The sequence below is a fragment of the Aquarana catesbeiana genome, linkage group LG03, assembly GCF_042186555.1.
Source record: "Aquarana catesbeiana isolate 2022-GZ linkage group LG03, ASM4218655v1, whole genome shotgun sequence".
NCBI lineage: Eukaryota > Metazoa > Chordata > Amphibia > Anura > Ranidae > Aquarana > Aquarana catesbeiana.
In genome coordinates, this window is record NC_133326.1 from 700,254,683 (window position 1) to 700,275,969 (window position 21,287).

At 42.0% G+C, this 21,287-nt stretch overlaps 2 protein-coding genes across 2 annotated transcripts; both read right to left on the reverse strand.

Annotated features, from left to right (window-relative positions):
• Positions 1-2,277: 2,277 nt before the first annotated feature.
• LOC141134335 (olfactory receptor 5A1-like) lies at positions 2,278-3,207 on the reverse strand. Its single transcript, XM_073623908.1, has one exon. The coding sequence runs from the start codon at positions 3,205-3,207 to the stop codon at positions 2,278-2,280; it is 930 nt and encodes a 309-aa protein (XP_073480009.1).
• Positions 3,208-19,029: 15,822 nt separating this feature from the next.
• On the reverse strand, positions 19,030-19,959 carry LOC141134336 (olfactory receptor 8D1-like). Its single transcript, XM_073623909.1, has one exon. It carries the CDS (start codon positions 19,957-19,959, stop codon positions 19,030-19,032), a length of 930 nt encoding a protein of 309 aa, XP_073480010.1.
• Between the last annotated feature and the right edge of the window lie 1,328 nt (positions 19,960-21,287).

Sequence of the window (21,287 nt, forward strand, 5' to 3'; positions counted from 1 at the left end):
TGTACCACTACTGAAGAGAATAAATGGACACATTTTTCACCTTTTTTTAACACTTTTATATTATATTTGTTTATAACACATGAACTATTGATTTTTTTATGGAAATATTCTGTTACTGTATTGAGTTACATTTTGTACACCATCTATTGATATATTATTAATTTTATTATCTATGTTTTTTGCACTGTTATTTATTCCCTAACAGGGAAGCGCACTATAGTTACTATAGCATGGAGCTCGGCATCAGATCTCCCTGCTCCAATCTAGCCTCCACATCAGGGGTCTCCAAACTTTCTATAAACAAAGGGCTGCTTTTCTGTCCTTTGGATTTTTGGGGGGGAGGTGCAGTGGCGTCACTAGGGTTGGTGTCACCTGGTGCGATAAAACATGGTGTCACCCCCCTCCACCAACTATAGTCCCCAGTACAGACCCCCCCTCCAAAAAGTATAGACCCTCAGTGCAGACCCTTCACGAAGTATAAACCCCCTCCATCAATATAGACCACCCCCCTCGGTACAGACCCCCCCTCCCTCAGTATAGACCTCCCCCTCCCTCAGTATACTGTAGACCCCCCTCCATTAGCACAGACCCCCAGAACAAACCACACCCCCTCAGAACAAACCGCCCCCCTCCATTAGTACAGACCCCCCCAGAACAAACCACACACCCTCCATTAGTACAGAACCCCCCCAGAATAAACCAGACCCCCCCAGAACAAACCACCCCCCTCCATTAGTACAGACCCCCCCAGAACAAACCCCCCCATTAGTACAGACCCCCAAAACAAACCACCCCCCTCCATATGATATAGCTGTGACCAGCGGCATAAAACAACCTTATCAGCAAGCCCCCCCCCTCACAACACCTCACCTCGGGCAGCGGAGGACATCTCCCCCCCAATCTCAAGCCGACAACCCCCGCCCGTTACCGCACCAGCTTGGGCGGATCAGGTACACAGAACACCCAGGCGGCAGCTGGGGAGGAGAGGACAGTGCGCAGCCACGCCGCCGGGTGGAGAGCAGATCGAGACAGGCTTAAGCAGGATTGAGAGACAGAGGAGGAGAACACATGGCAGGCACGGCCGCAGCGCTGGAGGTGTGTCCCAGCTGATGAAAAAAAAAACTGCCAAAGGGAGCAGGCTTTCATCACCCTTGGGATGGTGTCACCCCTATAGCGGGTGGCAACCTGTGTGGACCGCACCCCCCGCCCCCGCCTAGCGACGCCACTGGGGGGTGTACTGTAGTCATTTGGAGTAGAAAATGCCCCAATGTCAGTGGGATTAGACAATGTCTCAGGCTTGGAGGTCAGTGGGAGTAAAAAAATTATATTATGCCTGTGGTCAGTAGGAGAAGGAATAGTGCCCCAACATTGGTGTCAGTGGGAGAATCAGTGCCTCCTCATTGGTGTCAGTGAGAGGAATGATGCCCCATCACTGGTGTCAGTGGGAGATTCAGTACCCCATTGATGGTGTCAATGGGAGGAATGGTTCCCCATCATTGGTGCCAGTGTGAGATTTAGTGCCCCATCATTGGTGTCAGTGGGAGGAATGGTGCCCCATTATTTATGACAGTGGGAGGAATAGTGCCCCATCATTGGTGTCAGTGGTAGGATTAGTGTCCCATCCTTGGTGTCAGTGGGGGGGGGACTAATACCCCATCATTGTGCCAGTGGAAGGAATAGTGCCCAATCATTGGTGTCAGTGGAAGCAATAGGACTCCACCATTGGTGTCAGTGGAAGGAAAAATGCCCCATAATTAGTGTCAGTGGAAGGAAAATGCCCCATAATTGGTGTTAGTGGAAGGAATAGCGCTCTATCGTTGGTATCAGTGGAAGGAATACTGCCCCATCATTGGTGTCAGTGGAAGGAATAGGGCTCCATCATTGGTGCCAGTGGAAGGAAAAATGCCCCATAATTGGTGTCAGTGGAAGGAATAGGGCTCCATCCTTGGTGTCAGTGGAAGGTAAGAGCCCCATCATTAGTGTCTTTGGAAGGAATAGTGCCTTGTATCAGTGTGTGAAACAGTGCCCCAAGGACTGCCTATAGGCAAGCAAAAGGCCGCATTTGGCTCACGGGCCACAGTTTGGAGACCACTGCTCTACATCCTGAAAAGAAAGTAAAAAACATTTAATAAGAATAAAAAAGAATTTAAAAATACCCATGCTTCCCATTCACCCGCTTGGTTTCAGAGAGCATGATAGATGTTCTGAATGTTATTTGCACAGATTGACTTGAGCATCAAAAATTTACAACCACAAACTCATGCAAGTCTGTCTATATCAGTGATGTATGTGAAGTACTTTCTTGAGAACCTGTTTCACCTCTTGGTTTCTCATGCTATATATAAGAGGGTTCAGCATTGGTATCATGACTGTGTAAAACACAGACGCCGACTTATCTTGAATCCTAAGGGCACTGTTAGGAGGACGTAGATAAATGAAAAAAACTGTCCCGTACAAAATAGAGATGCACATGAGATGTGAGGAACAAGTACCAAATGCCTTCTGTCTCCCATGACTGGACTTTATCTTTAGAATGGAAGAAACTATGAAATTGTATGACACCAAGATGGGCATCAATGAGCCTACACCACAAGCAAAAACAAAGAAGAACGTTATTGAATCACACCACAGAGTGCTGGAGCAGGCCAGTTTAAGCAGTGGTGGTACGTCACAGTAGAAATGGTCTATGAGGTTTGGGCCACAGAACTCAAGACTGAACACACAGCTTGTTTGTACTATAGATTGCAAGAAACCAATAGAAAAACTAAGGAAAGCAAGACTCAAGCACTTTTTGTTGGTCATAATGGAAACATAACGGAGAGGGTGACAGATAGCAACATATCGATCATAGGACATAGTTGAGAGTAAAAGTGCTTCTGTGACGGCCAAAGCATCAAAGAAAAAGAACTGGAACGCACAGCCATAAAAGGATATTAACTTTATGTTGGACATAAGGTCAGCCAACATTTTAGGAGCTATAACTGAGGAGTAGAAAAGGTCCACCAAAGAGAGGTAACTAAGAAAGTAGTACATTGGTGTGTGAAGGTTTGGGGCTTTAAGGACTATGAACATCATGCCAAAGTTAAACACAACACAAACAAGGTAAACATTCAAGAAAAAAGTAAAGAGAAATGCGGCCAGCTGTTCATTATGTGTTAGTCCAGAGAACACAAACACGGTCACTTTTGTTTTGTTTAGGTGGCCCATTGGGTCCTTCTGTACTCCTTTTACTTAAAAGTTGTGTAATGTGGCTTAGGTGATAAACGGTGTTTACAGATACAAGGAATTCCAGGGATAGTTTATGAAGGTACAGAACTTTCCATTATGGATCGGACCAACTAGTATTCTATACTTCCATAGACACCAAATGCAGAGCCAGTCTGTAATAAGGGGAATGGAACCTATGAAGAGAAAAGGTTGGTTAGACTAAAGTTGGTTGTAGATGCATGGCCCATTGGGATGTAACGCATTCTTTTAGCAAACATGAATGGTGGATAGATGGTGAAGTCTTTATCTTCTCTCTAGAGCAGGGGTCTCCAAACTTTCTAAACAAAGGGCCAGTTTACTGTCCTTCAGACTTTAGGGGGAGGGCAGACTTTGGCCAGAATAGAAAATTTCCAGGCATCAGTGGGAGTAAACAGTGCCCCATGATATCAGGGGGATGAATAGTGCCAGTGTACTAAATTATGCCCCATTTTTGGTGTCAGAAGGCAGAATAGTGTCTCATATTAGTGGCATGAATAGTGCCACAAGGGCCAGATAAAGGCAGACAAAAGGCCGCATCTGGCCCCCGGGCCGCAGTTTGGAGACCCTTGCTCTAGAGGAAGGAAAACATTGGTTAGGCTACTGTTTACAAAGATTTTCCAGATTGTTGGTTGGTTTCACACAGAATCAATCACTTCTACGTGGTTAGCACTTTCGCCTAGCAGCACTAGGGTCGTCGGTTCGAATCCCAACCACGAGATTACCTGCTTGGAGTTTGTATATTCTCCTTGTGCCTCTGTGGGTTTCCTCTAGGTACTCCTACCACACTCCAAAGACATGCTGATAGGTGAATTGGCTCCTGTCTAAATTGGCCCTTGAATAAGTATATATGAATGTGAGTCAGGGACCTGATATTGTAAGCTCCATGAGGGCAGGGACTGATATGAATGTACAATGTATATATATGTAAAGTGCTGCATGAATTAACGGCGCTATATAAGTACCTGTAAATAAAATAACAACTTGAAAAACAAAATCAATACCGCACCTTTGTACGGTTACACAGTCACAAGCAATGCTCAAATGTTATTTTTATCAGGCTCTGTAGGTCCAACCTAGCACCTACTTAGAACCATGTCCTAAATTAAATGCCAGCCTGAAAAAAACTTCAACCACTAAGACCCCCGAAGTCGGAAGAAGACCCCGGAGCTGCCTAATAAATTACTTTAAAACCTGTGTACTGTTTTTTATTGACACTTTTTTCCGTAGGTGAATGGGTAGGGGTACCATGTACCCCATACTCATTCACATAGGGTGGGGGGCCGGGATCTGGGGGCCCCCTTATTAAAGGGGGCTCCCGGATTCCGATAAGCCCCCCGCCGCAGACTCCGACAACCAACGGCCAGGGTTGTCGGGAAGAGGCCCTTGTCCTCATCAACATGGGGACAAGGTGCTTTGGGGTGGGGGGGCCGCAGGGCGCCCCCCCCCCCATGCCCCAAAGCATCCACCCCCCATGTTGAGGGCATGCGGCCTGGTACGGTCCAGGAGGGGGGGGGCGCTCGCTCGTCCCCACACCCATTCCTGACCGGCCGGGCTGTGTGCTCGGATAAGGGTCTGGTATGGATTTTGGGGGGACCCCCACGCCGATTTTTCAGCGTAGGGGGTTCCCCTTACAATCCATACCAGACCTAAGGGCCTGGTATGCCCCTGGGGGGGAACCCACGCCAGTTTTTTTATTTAAAACTTGGCGTGGAGTTCCCCCTTATGATTCATACCAACTACTGTATGTTTTAATTTGTTAATGCCAAAAATGTGGCAAAGTCGTACAAAGTAGTACTTCTTCCAAATCGCGGCAAAATCGCGGTAAAATCGCAACAAAATCGCGGCCGCGAAATTGCGGTAAAATCGCTCGACTTTGAAGTCGTATAAGTGTGAAAGGGGCCTTACTGGGTTTCTGCAGATTTTGGCAGCTACTTCCACATCTAAAGCCATGTTTGCCTTGTAGTGAGGTCATGTCACCCATGTGTGAAGGTCGTTCAGAAGCAGAAGCAGGTGAGAAAATGTAGAAGAGCAGATTATATCTAGAGTGACAAATTTCTTGGTTGATTTGTTTAGCAACTTTTTCTAATGTTGAACTTTTTGGTTTATTTTATGACTTGCTGTGACGTACTTACTGTGACGGGTTTACAGCAGGCCTTGGTCTGTTCGACCAGACTTTACAGTTAGCCGAGTTTTGTGAAATGATGCAACTGTAAGGTAGGATGGATGTGCTTCAGTGTATGCGCATGTGCATACTGCTGCCCATAGCTCTCAGCATTAGACGCCACCGGACATGCATAGTGACTTGGTGGTTGTGTTAGCATGCGCTCCCACAAGGTTTAGAAGTGTGTCTATGGGAATTTTTTGTACCGTATAGATTGACTGCTGTTCACTGGATTTTAACCCAATAAAGGTGTTGTATCGGAGTGCTGCCGTCCAGGCTTATTGGTTTGTTCTCTGATCCCTGAGTGCCTATCAAGGGTGTGTATCATTTGGAACCTGTGCTTTGAGAGCGGCTTTTCTTTTTCTTGTGTCTATGGGAATGTTTGACCATTCTTCCAGAAGCTCATTTGTGAGGTCAGGCACTGATGTTGGACAAGAAGGCCTGGCTCACAGTCTCCGCTCCAATTCATCCCAAAGGTGTTTTATCGGGTTGAGGTCAGGACTCTGTGCAAGCCAGTCAAGTTCCCCCACCCCAAACTCACTCATCTATGTCTTTATGGACCTTGCTTTGTGCACTGGTCCAAATCATTTGAAGGATGGGTGGATTATGGTGTGAGGTTGTTTATCAGGGGTTGGGCTTGGCCCCTTAGTTCCAGTGAAGGGAACTCTTAAGGCATCAGCATACCAAGGCCATTTTGGACAATTTCATGCTCCCAACTTTATAGGAACAGTTGTGTTCTATCGGGTGGAGGTCAGGACTCTGTGCAGGCCATTCAAGTTCCTCCACCACAAACTCTCTCATCCATGTCTTTATGGACCTTGCTTTGTGTACTGGTGTCACAGTCATGTTGGAACAGGAAGGGGCCATCCCCAAACTGTTCCCATAAAGTTGGGAGCATGAAATTGTCCAAAATGGCCTTGGTATGCTGATGCCTTAAGAGTTCCCTTCACTGGAACTAAGGGGCCAAGCCCAACCCCTGATAAACCACCCTACACCATAATCCACCCATCCTTCAAATGATTTGGACCAGTGCACAAAGCAAGGTCCATAAAGGCATGGATGAGCGAGTTTGGGGTGGAGGAACTTGACTGTCCTGACCTCAACCCGATAAAACACCTTTGGGATGAATTAGAGCGGAGACTGCAAGCCAGGCCTTCTCATCCAACATGAGTGCCTGACCTCACAAATGCTCTTCTGGAAGAATGGTCAAACATTCCCATAGACACACTCCTAAACCTTGTGTACAGCCTTCCCAGGAGAGTTGAAGCTGTTATAGCTGCAAAGGGTGGGCCAGCTCAATATTGAACCCTACGGACTAAGACTGGGATGCCATTAAAGTTCATGTGTGTGTAAAGGCAGGCGTCCCAATACTTTTGGTAATCTAGTTTATATGCGGTGTCCTGTAAGTGGACATTCTTCTAAGGCACCCCATATACAAGCACCAGCACTTGTGCTGCAAGTGTCATCCATTGCACGCTCAGAGTGAGGAGACCGAGCTGTCACCGACTTGTGCTCTATCTTGTGATTACTGTGATAGTTTAGGGCAAACTACGGCTCTCCAGCTGTTGCGGAACTATATGTCCCATGAAGCATTGTAAAACTCTAACCTTCACAGACATGACTAGGCATGATGGGAATTGTAGTTCCTGAACAACTGGAGGGCCGTAGTTTGGAGACCTCTGGTGTAAGGGGTTGATTTACTAAAGCTGGGGAGTGCAAAATCTGGTGCATCTCTGCAGAGAAACCAATTGGCTTCCAGTTTTTTTTTGTCAAAGCTTAAAGTTTTTGTAAAGGAAGCCCAATCTAGATCCATTGATGTTGCAGGTGTGTCTTGACTGCCCAGGACTCCCTTCCTCATTGGCTGGGACAGCAGCGAGGCACCATTGGCTCCCGCTATTGTCAATCAAAATCAGTAAGCCAATGAGGAGAGAGAGGGGGCGGAGCCGAACCATGGCTCCATGTCTGAACGGATACACGGAGCTGCGGCTTGGCTCGGGTGGCCCCATAGCAAGTTGCTTGCTGTTTCGGCATTCAACCTGAGTAATGGGCCAGGAGCTCCGAAAAGGACCCGAGAAGGAGAGGATCTGGTCTGCTCTGTGCAAAACCATTACACAGAGAAGTTAGGTATAACAGGTTTCTTATTTTTTACTAAAAAAAAAAAAAAAACAAGACTTTAGTATTACTTTAATTGAACAACATGAAGTTAGAAGCTGATTGGCTGCACCAGATTTTACACTCTCCAGTTTTAGTAAATCAACCCCTGTGATTGGCTATCGCAGTGGTCAATCAGTAAAAAGGACCATTTTCTTTCTTCTCTAAAAGGAGAAAAAGACACGTTGAATTTTTTTATTTCCTAGTCAGAGAAGAAGAATGTAAGCAAAAACAATTAGTGTAAAAAATAAATAAATATAATAATAATAATAATAATAGCAATAAAACTAACTAGGGCTTGATGTTGGTTAGTGTCATGGTCAGTGTGAGGGTCAAAGGTCAAAGCTGGGTCATAGGTCACGGGGAGTATGTTTTGAAGTATGAATACAATTTTCACAACTAAGCTTTGCTATTACCGTTACCATTTACCACAAAATGAAGTCCCAATTTGTCCTGGAAAAAAAAAAAAAAAACAAGGTATAATTCCACTGGGCACACTAAAGCCTCGTACACACGATCGCACTTTCCGACGGGAAATGTTGGATGTCAGGCTGTTGGCGGAAAGTCAGACCGTTTGTATGCTCCATCGGACAATTGTTGTCGAACTTTCCGCGGACAAACGTTGGATGACAGGTTTTAAAATTTTCCGCGGACAAATGTGTGTTATCGGATTTTCCGAGCGTGTGTACACAAGTCTGTCAGACAAAAGTCCAAAGTACAAACACGCATGCTCAGAAGCAAGGACGAGCCAGAAGCAGTCGGTCTTGTAAACTAGCGTTCGTAATGGAGGATTAACATTCGTGACGCGGCAAATTATGAAATCTCCAAATGCAGTGCACAATTCTCTTCTTCTTTAATGGGATAATAATGAAGCTGCTTTGCTGGTGATACTGATGGAGTTATTGTAAATGAATATTCAAGGGCTTTTTTTTTCTAGTGATATCAAAAATAATATTATTATGCTTTTTTTTTTTTTTTTTTTTTTTTTTATTTGGGCAAGTTACCACAACACCATTATCCTGTAATTTTTAAGATCAAAGATACAACTATGTTGGTGTCCCTTGTCAATTTTACATTGTATTTTTTTAAATGTAACTGCCTACTCCCAAACTGTCATTTGAAGTAAAACACATAGCCAAGTATTATTCTACACAATTCTTTTATTGTGCATTATAAAAAAAAAAGATTAGACACGCTATCTGCCAATAGAACGTAACCAAAAAGCACATTCTATGCATCCAAAAATATAGAAAATATACCAAATCAAATCATTATTATTCAACCAAAAAATAATGTCAAAGCGATAACTCCAAGGCCAATAATAAATAACACGTTATCTCCTCCGATTCCGCAACATGTCTGGATGGCGAATGGCCGTTCAGAAACGAACTGAAAAGCGCAAAATGAAAAGTGCGAAATGAAAAGCGCGAATCAACACTCACCAAACTTCTACTAACACGAAATTAGCAGAAGGAGCCCAAAGGGTGGCGCTAAAGAGCCTGAAAAACAACGTAGTACGTCACTACGTTCCTAATTGTTGGCCAACAATTGTGTGGCCGTGTGTATGCAAGACAATTTGGACCAACGCCCTTCGGACAAAATTCCACGGTTTTGTTGGCCAACAATCCGATCGTGTGTACGAGGCTTAAGGAGTTATGATGATATGCACGGTTTTACATGTCAACGTTGAAAAACTTTGATATGTTTTACTTTCAGGCATTAAGGGGTTAAAGAGAATCTGCAGTGCATTTTCATAGATTTTAATGTATAAAGTTTTTATTGCCATGAATAATAAATTAAATGTATGTTTTTTTGTTTTTTTTTAATTATATTTATATATTAGGTAATGGATAAGACCTTGGTTAGGTTTTTTTCTGTCTGTGTCCTGTTGGGGAGATTGTCCTACGCTTCCTCTCTCAGATACACAGCAGGAAGTAAAAGGAATCCCCTCATTTAGACTTTTTTTCCCCATTGGGAGATTTCCCTTCACCTCCTGTTCAAATGACTTCCCATTACATTCTAAACCAGAGACAACGGTCAGCAGAAGTGATAGTGAAGGGTAAATCTCCCCGGCGTGGACATAGACAGCAATAGAACCTGATGGAGGTTCCAACCTTTCCATATTCCATAACTAGAAAAGAAAACACTGTTGGCTTTATATACAGCTTTAACGTTTTTCTTCAATCTAAAATGAATGTGTATATCACCCCACTTTCCATATATAATTATCTAGCACTATAAAATATACATACTCAATGTTAGAAAAGCAACACAGAGGAATTAAACTTGTCCATTCGTGTTATGATTTAATGTGTTTTTGAAGTTTGAATTTTAATGTAACTAGGTGAGCCAATGAATGTTATCAATGTAACGCTAAATCTTTTCCTTCCATTGATGGCCAAGACGTTACAATAAAAGAAAAAAAAAATTGCCTTTTTTTAATTAAAATAAAACTCAATGTGAACTTCTATATCTTTGAAGTAATACATTGACTTTGTTTCATCAAAGTGTTTTGTAAAATGTCATTTATGTTCCAAGGATATGATTATTTTGTATCTTCTTGCGTATTCTGTTGGTAGCTGAGCTGATACAGTGATGGAGTTTGCTCTCTGTTGCCTGTATGTAAAATTGTCTTTAAATTATAACATTTCTCTGCATGGTCCCATATTTATACTAAACCCAATTACTTGGGGGAACAATTATCATCAAAACCGGAGAGGATTAATAATTCATTCCTGCGAATTAAAAATAAATCAATTCATCAAAATGTGATTAGGCAATCTAATTGTATCCTTTAAAATAGAAATTTAAAAAAAGGAAAAAAAAAACTCAGTTTAATGGCAATGTATAGTGTCTTAATATTTATTTACATATATTTATTATGTTCAGATCAAAAAAAATATATATATTTTTTATTCTTTTTTGCAAACATTTCATTAATTTACATAAACAAACAAGTAAATTACACATTAAAAAAAGAGTGTCCAATATCTATACTTCAATTGTATCTGCAGTATCACATATCAGTCATGGGATGTTATATTTTACAAAAAAAAAATCTTATTTATGAAATATTGCATATTAATATTTATTTTTTACAATTTCCAGCCAGAAGGGTGAGAAAGAAAGAGCTATACACTTTTACTATAGCTTTGTGGGAGTGGCAGAGACACAAACTGGGGCTTCTAATATAAGGAGTCAGGAAGCCATTCAATCAATCACAACTGACCCAAAATAAACACTTGTAAGACCCCTTTCATACTGGAGCCACGGGCATATTCGCGGCAAAGCGTCGCTTTTTTTAGCAGCACTTTACCGCTGTTTAAGTGGTGCTTTTCAACCGCTAGCGGGCGCTTTTAACCCCAAAGAAGGGATTATAAGGTGATCTTGTGGGAGAGTCCTAGGAATACCCTGGCCAGGGTGTTTTGGCCACACGCTCATCTGACCTCTCTTTAATTAGAAGGTCCAATAAATCTGGTAAGCCCGCACTTGATTAAGGTGGTGGTGTCACGATCTAGAGACCCTTTTGGTGATGTGATGCACTCTATCTCCATCTGAATACCTATGAGAAGGATTTGTTTCAGTTTTTCATGAACTCTCCATTCTTTTGAGAAGTTCTACAGAATACCAGTGTATTTGTACTTGGACTTTGATGCACACTGGTGTTATGTACTTGGACTTTGATGCACACGGGTGTTATGTACTTGGACTTTGATGCACACGGGTGTTATGTACTTGGACTTGGACTTTGATGCACATGGGTGTTATGTACTTGGACTTGGACTTTGATGCACACGGGTGTTATGTACTTGGACTTGGACTTTGATGCACATGGGTGTTATGTACTTGGACTTGGACTTTGATGCACACGGGTGTTATGTACTTGGACTTGGACTTTGATGCACAGGGGTGTTATGTACTTGGACTTGGACTTTGATGCACATGGGTGTTATGTACTTGGACTTGGACTTTGATGCACACAGGTGTTATACAATTGTTCACAAGTTATTTATGTCGATACTGAGATTTAGAATGTTTTGATTATATATATTTAATCACTTGATTATAGCGCTGCTCTTTTTCTTAATTTATTGGTTTCAATCTGTGAAAATATCTCAATATTCAAATTTTTGGTTTGCATTATTCATATTTTTCACTGTCATCCACGGTTTTCCAAGCGCAGGTTTTGAGTTGGGATAACTTGGGATTATGAAAAATATAAATATAGCGCTCGCAAACACAATATATAAGTGAAATAGAAACTGAATATTAAAACAACACAAAGTCCAAAAAAGGGTGACTCAAGGTGCTCTAATCCAAAGTGAAGGGAAGAAAGGTGCTTCAGAAGATTCAGGTGCACCCCCTTATGTGTCCCCACTCACTAGATCCACATGACCCCCAGCTTTTCAGTCTGGTGGGTCACTTAAGGCTTGGTATGGATGTGTTTGAGATGGTGAATAAGATCTGAGGTCATCAGATTCAGGGTTCCTTGGTGAAGGGTTTCAGCCTGACAAACACGTACCCAGAAGTTAAAAAATGGAACTAATAGTGAAGTACCGTAGAAAAAGGGTTTATTTAAACAAAGGATAGGATTAAACAAAACATAGGATTAAAACAAGCATCAAGCATGGAGTAGATTGTATAAAACGTCCGTTTCTGGCATGCGTTCCAAACGTGCGTTCCAAACTACCGGAAGTGACGTCAGTAATCCCGGAAATAGCGTCAACGTTTCGCCCTCCCATGGGGCATCATCATGGACCTTCACCAAGGAACCCTGAATTTGATGACCTGATGTCTTATTCACCATCTTAAAAGACATCCATACCAAGCCTTAAGTGACCCACCAGACTGAAAAGCTGGGGGTCATGTGGATCTGGTGAGTGGGGACACATAAGGGGGTGTTGTGCATCTTCTGAAGCACCTTTCTTCCCTTCACTTTGGTTTGGAGCACCTTGAGTCACCTTTTTTTGGACTTTGTGTTTTTTAATACTCAGTTTCTATTTCACTTATATATTGTGTTTGCGAGCGCTATGTTTATATTTTTCATGTTTTCCAAGTGATTAGCACTTTGTGTATAGCAGCTACAATTTTTCTATTTTCACTGATTTATTTTTGTCACACCATTAGCGCGAGTATATATATTTAGTATATATTTTTTTCAATTTTAACTTGGGATCATGCCCGCTATGTAAAAAAGTTCATCCAGTTCCTCAGCTGGTTAAGCCATACCGACTCATCCGTCAGGGTGCACTATAGTGGAACCAGTATTGTAATATAGAGTGACTCGAGAAGTGATTGAAGTGCAAGGTAGGAATACAATTGAAAAACAGAGAGAAGGGGAGGAAAGGAAAAAGAGGAACAAAAAAAGGGAGAGAAAAGAGAGGAAAGGGAAAATTAAGGTAAAGAAAAGGGGGGAGAAGGACTGGGAAGGGGAAGGAAGAGGAATTAAAGTGTTACTAAACCCACAACAGTAAAATCAGTCTGTATATGCAGTAAAGCAAGCTTGTTATACCCACTGTGGAACCTAAGGGGTTAATCCTCTGCATTGTGTAAAAAAGGCTGTTTGATTATGTCTTCTCTGATCCTCCCCTTCTTCCACTGTCCCCAATTCATCTTCTGATAGAACAGGCTAGGGGAGGCTAGGGGACAAGCTGCACATGCTCAGTTTGGTGTGTATTTCTAGTGAGTTTTTTTTTTTCTTGGGAGAGTGCATGTGATCAGCACAGGGCCAATCAGCACTGTCCAGAAAGCAGCCTTATAGGACAGTCACATGAGAGTGAAAACTCCTCCTACAAGCTTTATCCAGACACTGATAGAAGTCACAAGACTGCTATATACTGCTGATGAGAAAAGGTATTTAGCAGTTTTTATTTACTAAAATAATTTACATGTTCTGTGTACTGTGGGAGACCAGATATAGTGAATGCAGACTCCTGGGTTTACTAACACAACAAACATATTATGGAAGGACAAGGAAAAAAGGAAAAAAAGGAGGAAAAAAGGGAAAAAGAAGTGCAAGGTCAGTGTTAGACCAAGGTACACTATAAACAGATAGGGTCATCATTTATCCAAAAATACCCCAAAGTTCAGTTTGCGATTTATACCAGCCGGAAATAGTGTACCAAGGTTATATACTGTATCCACTTATTTTTTCAACCTTTTCAAGAACCCTATCAAAATCACCCTTTCTTTACGTTAACATAAGAGCCACTATACCCTTTACTCGTAGGCCGTCAACTCTACCACCATGTATTTCTCTGAAATGTTGCACCATGGGGTTCAGTTTCTCGTGTTCATTCTCTGATGTTAGCTTTTTCTTTTTAATCATGCGTAAATGTTCCCCAATTCTTACTTGAAGGGGTCTCTTTGTTTTACCGATGTAAAACTTCTGGCATGGGCACTCCAACATATAGATAACCCTACTCGTGGAGCAGTTGATTAAACTTTTTTTCTGATAACTCTTTGATCTTTCCACATTGGTAAACACCTTTGTTTTCTCCATGAGGGGGAATATGTTGCAGTGCCTACTAGGGTACATCCCAGTTGTCCTTGGTAACCGGCTTTTAGGTGGGCTCTAGAAAACTCAGAATGGACCAAAAGGTCCCTTAGATTGTTGGCCCATCTGGCTACCACCTGGGGATGAGGTCCCACTATCCGTGCCAACTGGGGATTAGAAGTAAGACTATGCCAATGACGATAAAGGACTTTCTTGGCTTTCTCCCATAGAGCTCCAAATTTTGTGATACACCTAATCCATTTCCTCCTTCGTCCCAGTGTCACCCAGGTCAACTACTGAAAGTAACTCTCGTCTTTCCATAGTTGGAGCTCTTTTTGTGGCCTTTGTGAGCACCTTATGTGAATATCCTCTCTATCTAACACGCTTATAGAGAGAGGAGGATTCCTTCTCGAACTGGTCAAAATCTGAACAGTTCCTTCTTATTCTGAGGAATTGACCAGTCGGTATCCCTCGAACAAGGGACTCAGGGTGGTGATTTGTTGCATACAAGAGAGTGTCGGCTGCATTTTCTTTCTAAAAGTACATGTACTGAGTCGTCCCTGATCAATTGAAATAGACAGTTCAAGGAACGAGATCTTAGAGTAATGGAAGTTATAGGTGAGGCAAATATTCCTATCATTGCCATTAAGTTTCAGCATGAACTCGTCAAGTTCCTCAACTGTCCCCATCCGGACCACCAGCACATCATCAATGTAGTGTGCTCAGGTAGCAGAATGGGCACAATACAGTGGCTAGTGGTACACCACTTGCTCTTCCCAAAGCTCCAGATGTAAACAAACATATGCCGGTGCCCATGGTAAACCCATCGATGTCCCCCTAATTTGTTGGAAACAATTTACCAAAAATGTAAAGAAATTATGCCTTAAAACCAAGTCCAAGAGTTCACAAAGAAATTAGTTTTGAGCCCCCATTGTGGGATGGTGCTGTTCTAAAAAGTGAGAGATGGCCTTGTAGTCCCACTCGTGGGTATTGACGTATATAACAATTCAACAAAAATTCCCACAAGTAAGGCCCCCTCAGGAATCACCAGATTTTGTAACTTCCTGAGTATATCTGCCATGTCCTTTACGTACAAGGGGAGTAGATACATAATTTCTTTAATCAACAAGTCGAGGTATTTGCCCACTTTTTCCAGTGGACCTCCAACCATTGACACTATGGGCCTTCCAGGTGGTTTTAGGGGGTTCTTGTGAATCTTAGGTACTATGTAGAACACTGGAATGTTATAGATCTCTGCTTTCAGATAGTCCAGTTCCTTTTTTGACAGTCCTGCTTCCATCGCCAAGGATAGCTTGCAGTTAATTTGAAATGTCGAATTGGGAAAGGGGTTATTCGTCAACTTAGATAAGTTGACACATCTCTTAATTGCTGCTCTACTTCAGCAATGTAATCATCATCGTCCATAACAACCACGTTGCCCCCTTTGTCGCTACTCTTGATCACTATATTTGGGGCATTTTTTAGTTCTTTAAGGGCTCTACATTCCTCTTTGGTCAGATTGTCACTTAGTTGTTTATCCCAATCAATCTCTTTCAGATCAGCCCGCACTAGATCAAGAAAAAGGCTTATCCACTTATTGCTACCTATGGTAGGCATTTTCGTTGATCTAATCCTAAGATTAGCCTGCCTTTTCCACTTCTGACTTATTTCTTCCTGACTTGTCTGTCCATATTTTCCTCCAGTAGACTCACTAGATTTTCTAAGGTCAATTGCTCCTGCTTTTTAGCATGGTTGCTAACAATTGCCTCACTAGTATCAGACTTCTCAAAAAAGGTTCTGTAAGTTACCTTTCTTAGAAAAGATTTAAGTCCTTAAAGACCTCAAATTCAGTCATTGCACTTGTGGGAGAAAAAGACAACCCTTTTTTGAAGAGGCTAATATGCCTCTCTTGTAGGTCAAAGTTGGAGAGGTTGATCAACTTTAGGTCACTTTTCCCTATTTCTCTCCTATGACTAAAGTCTATCATTATTTCCTCCTGTTTCTGGTTGATCTTGTTGTTCTCCCTTTTTGTGTGTTTTTTCCTTCTCCTTGTTCTTTTCCTACCTGGTCTACTTGGGTGGGGGGCTTCCTTTTCATAGTGCAGTCCTTGGCACTGGCTCCCTATTTCTCTAAAAAGAGACTATTTTAAAGGATGTGCCTTCCTTACTCCCCAAGGAAGAGGCCTTGTCCCTAGCTAGAGTAAAGTGTCTCCGACGGGATCTTCTCCTTCCTCTATTTACATTTAAATCAAAAAATGTGCCCTGACTCCAATCCTCTAGATCCCTCCTGAATTTGGTCTGTTTTGTGGCCCTTTTTTTAGTTTTATCCACTTTCCTTAGCAATTCATTTAGTCTATTGAATTCTGGTTCATCTTTGAAGGGGTCAAGTTGGCTTACACTTTCCTCAGTCAATTTGTTGATCTCTCCTAGTTGTACTTTCTCCTCCTCAATAATTAGTTGCATGACCTCAGTTTCTCTCCTGAGACATGCCGCCTTCCATTTTTCTGGGAACCTATCTGTATGCAAGTGCTCAGATGGGACAACTCTCTCTCTAAGACCTCTTTGTATCATCTGATGTTCAATGTAATGTTAACATTCAAATATCTGATAGTGAGTTTTTTATGGTTTTTACATTTTTCTCTAATAGTGTCCACTATCTCACTTGGGAGGTTGTTTATTTTCACTTGAAAAGACCATTTTAATTTCAGCTTCAATCTCCTCCCCAAGTTTAAATGCCATGATATATAGTCGCCAGTCTGTAACCACAAACACTATAAAAACAAAAAATGAGAGGTGGAGGTTTCGTTATACTGTCCACAGTTGTCTACTCCCAGCAAAGAAAGGGTGAAAAAACCCAACAATAGAAACAAAAATATAGAGGTGTGTTGGTGCCACTAAAATCAAATGGCACCTGGAGAGGGAAGACAAATTGAGCATCCATTATTGCACCATTGTAAGGTGTGGGTCAGCATACCCAGACCAAGCACAACAAAAAAGTAGGGGGAAAGTACCCCAAAATAAAGTAGGTATAAAGCGACCCCAAATGGTATGTCAAAGTGAAAAAATGATGACCCTATCTGTTTATAGTGTACCTTGGTCTAATACTGACCTTGTACTTCTTTTTCCCTTTTTTCCTTTTTCCTTGTCCTTCCACAATATGTTTGAAGAAGTTTAAATCCTCTCCCTTCCTCTTCCCCTTCCCAGTCCTTCTCCCCCCTTTTCTTTTCCTTCCTTTTCCCTTTCTTCTCTTCTCTCTCCTGTTTTTTCTTTTCCTCTTTTTCCTTTCCTTCCCTTCTCTCTGTCTTTCTCTTTTCCCTTTCCCCATATAATAGGGAACCGGTAGGAGTATGTATAGTTACACACATACATTTTTGAGGGATTTGATTGCAGAGAATACAGTCGCCAGCCTTTATCTTTGTTCATTTTAATGGTTAATGTGTTCCCTTGATGAGGTGCCCTCTGTGGCTGATGATGGTATTACGCGTTGGGTATCTATAAATTGAGCCACCGATTGCGCCCCCCTACAGGTTCTGATGAAGCCCACCACAATTAGGAGCATGCAAAACGCGTTAACCATGGGGTCCACCACGCGGGTTACCCAAGTCACCTTAAAAACACACAGTGAGGTTTAATAAATGCCGATCCTGTCAAATGTGTATGACAGCGGAACATCAACTATGCATGTGTGAACCATTGAGTCGGAGTAGAGGTGGATGAAAAAAGTGTTAGCAGCAGCGTGTCTCGGAGAGCGGAGGACTGGCATCTCTCCTCACATCGCTTTGAAGCATGAGCCACTGGAATGGATTAGGCTCAATGGATGCTCTAACCAAGCTAACTGAGTCTCCAATTGTATTCATACCTTGCACTCCAATCACTTCTCGAAGACAATATCTATGTTAAAATACTGGTTCCACTATAGTGCACCTTGATGGATGAGTCGGTACGGTTTAATCAGCTGAGGAACTGGATGAACTTTTTTATGTAGCACAGCCCCCTAGAGGGCTGCTTTGATTTACCTGTTCATCTGCATCGCCCTGACCCTGTGAATACTCCAACCCACCTGGCACTCTGGGATCAGACATCTTTTTGCAGGCACCTTTAAATGACACTCAACACAAGTCAAATATATACAGTATCTCACAAAAGTGAATACACCCCTCACATTTTTGTAATAATTTTATTATATCTTTTCATCTGACAACGCTGAAGAAATGACACTTTGCTACAATGTAAAGTAGTGAGTGTACAGCTTGTATCTTGAAACTGTAAATTTGCTGTCCCCTCAAAATAACTCAACACACAGCCATTAATGTCTAAACCGCTGGCAACAAAAGTGAGTACACTAAACCACTGGCAACAAAAGTGAGCCTCCGGCTCTACTCACGTGCTTCAAAAAAACAAAAAAAAAGACCCCATTGGAATCCATGCACCCTGCATTACGGGCCGCCACTGTCTTACACTGTAATGTTCCTGCATTTATATAGCTACACTAGTAGGGGCAATTTGATGGAGGCTAATTAACATACTATTAGGAATTTGGGATGTAACCCATAAAAACACATAGAACATAAAACCAACATACAGATAGTATCCCTGGTGGAAACTCCACCCATAAACAAGGAATTGCACTTAGCCACTACACTGTAAGTTGTGTTATCCCCAGGGTTCTTTTTTAAAATTTTGACTTTCTTGAAGACAAAGGCTAGCCATGTATGGAAAGATGTCTTCATAAGAATGATGGCAGGATAGACCTCTGTCCCTCTTGACCGGCAACTTCCTCCCTCTTCTCAAGGAGAAGAAGTCGGGATTGGGCCTGCCACACATTTGCAGATCCCCAGCGTGGCAAAATGAGCATATAATAAACTGGCCACATCCATTCTTAAACATTATATTGTCTTTTCAAATAAGGTTTGGGATTTGGTTGGATTTGGCCACCTTAAGAGACTCTAAAAACTTACAACCACAAACACTCTATATCAGTGATGTATGTGAAGTGATTTCTTGATAACCCTTTTCACCTCTTGGTTTCTCATGCTATATATAAGAGGGTTCAGCATTGGTATCATGACTGTGTAAAACACAGAAGCCAACTTATCTTGAATCTGAAGGGCACTGTTAGGAGGATGTAGGTAAATGAAAAAAACAGCCACGTAGAAAATAGAGACGCACATGAGATGTGAGGAACAAGTACCAAATGCCTTCTGTTTCCCCTTGCTGGATTTAATCTGTAGAATGGAAGAAACAATAAAAGTGTATGACACCAAGATGGGCATCAATGAGCCTACACCACAAACAACTACAAAGAAGAACGTTATTGAATCACACCACAGAGTGCTGGAGCAGGCCAGTTTAAGCAGTGGTGGTGCGTCACAGTAGAAATGGTCTATGAGGTTTGGGCCACAGAACTCAAGACTGAACACACAGCTGGTTTGTACTACGGCTGGCAAGAAACCAATAGAAAAACTAAGAAAAACGAGACTCCAGCACTTTTTGTTGGTCATAACTGACACATAAAGCAGTGGGCAGCAGATAGCAACATATCGGTCATAGGCCATGCACGAAAGTAAAAGTGCTTCTGTGACGACCAGAACATCAAAGCAAAAGAACTGGACCGCACAGCCATAAAAGGATATTAACTTTATCTTGGACATAAGGTCAGCCAACATTTTAGGAGCTATAACTGAGGAGTAGAAAAGGTCCACCAAAGAGAGGTAACTAAGGAAATAGTACATTGGAGTGTGGAGGTTGGAGGCTTTAAGGACTATGAACATCATGCCAAAGTTAAACACCACGCAAACAAGGTAAACATTCAAGAAAAAAGTAAAAAGAAATGGGGCAAGCTGTTCATTATGTGTTAGTCCAGAGAACACAAACATGATCACTTTTGTTTTGTTTAGGTGGCTCATTGGGTCCTTCTGTCCTTCTTTTTACACAAAGGTTATCTAATGTGGTTAGCTAAGGTGACAAATGTTGGTGTTTCCAGATGCAAAGGATTCAAGGAATAGTTTATTAACAGGCAAAACTTTCCTTTATGGCTAGGACCAACTAGTATCTATCCATCCACTGGCACCAAATGCAGAGCCAGTCTGTAACAAAGTGAACAGGTCCCGTGTAGAGAATAGTTTGGATAGGTTAACGCTGGTTGTAGATGCATGGACCACTGGAATGTAACACAATCTTTTACCAAACATGGATGGTGGATAGACTGTGAAGTCTTTAGCTTTTCTCTACAGGAAGGAAAATATTAGTTACTGTTAACAAAGGTTTTACAGAATGTTGGTAACATCTTTCATACAGAATCATTCACTTCTAATGGCTGGAAAAGCTATATATACCACATTTTGTATGATCCTACAGTCACAAGCAATCGTCAGTCTGATTTTATAAGCCTCTGTAGGTCCAATCTAGGTTTTACTTGGCATCATGTCCAAAAATAAATGTCAGACTGAAAAAAAATCTCAACCTCAAATCTCAACTTCTTATTGGGTTTTGGCAGATCTTAGCATCTAAACCCTTGTTTTGCTATGAAATTAGGTCATGTTACCCATTAGGAAAGATCATTTGGAAACAGATACAGAGAATGTAGGAGAGCAGAACTTACCTAGAGTTACAAATTCTGGTTTGATTTTTTTAACAACTTTTTCTAATTTTGAACTATTTGATTTATTTTATGTTTTTTAGATTATAGGTAAGGCTTTTTTATTAGTAGGCTCTATAGCAGGCCTTTGTCTGTTGAATCAGACTTTACAATTGACTATATCCTGTGGAAGGGGTCACACTTTTGGGGAGCTGACTTTTAATTCTAATGCCCCGCCAGCAAAACTCTGATGAGAGCTTTTGGTCAGAAATTGCGACCGTGTGTATACTCCATCGGACTTTTGCTAATGGAATTCCCGCCAGCAAAAAATTGAGAGCAGGTTCTCTATTTTTCAGTCGGAAAAAGTTCCTAACCGAAAATGTGTTCGTCTGTATGCAATTCCGACACGCAAAAAACCAAGAAACAATTCGACGCATGCTCGGAAGCATTGAACTTCATTTTCCTGGCTCGTCGTAGTGTTGTACGTCACCGCGTCCTCGGCAGTCGAAAGTTCAGAGAACTTTTGTGTGACCGTGTGTATGCAGGCCAAGCTTGAGCGGCATTCCGTCTGAAAAACCATCCAAGATTTTTCCGACGGAAATTCCGCTCGTGTGTACGGGGCATTAGTACACCCAACAGTGATATTTCCATGTTTGG

Coding starts and splice junctions, on each gene's coding strand:
- LOC141134335 (XM_073623908.1), bottom strand. CDS start 3,207: ATGGGCCACCTAAACAAAACAAAAGTGACCGTGTTTGTGTTCTCTGGA.
- LOC141134336 (XM_073623909.1), bottom strand. CDS start 19,959: ATGAGCCACCTAAACAAAACAAAAGTGATCATGTTTGTGTTCTCTGGA.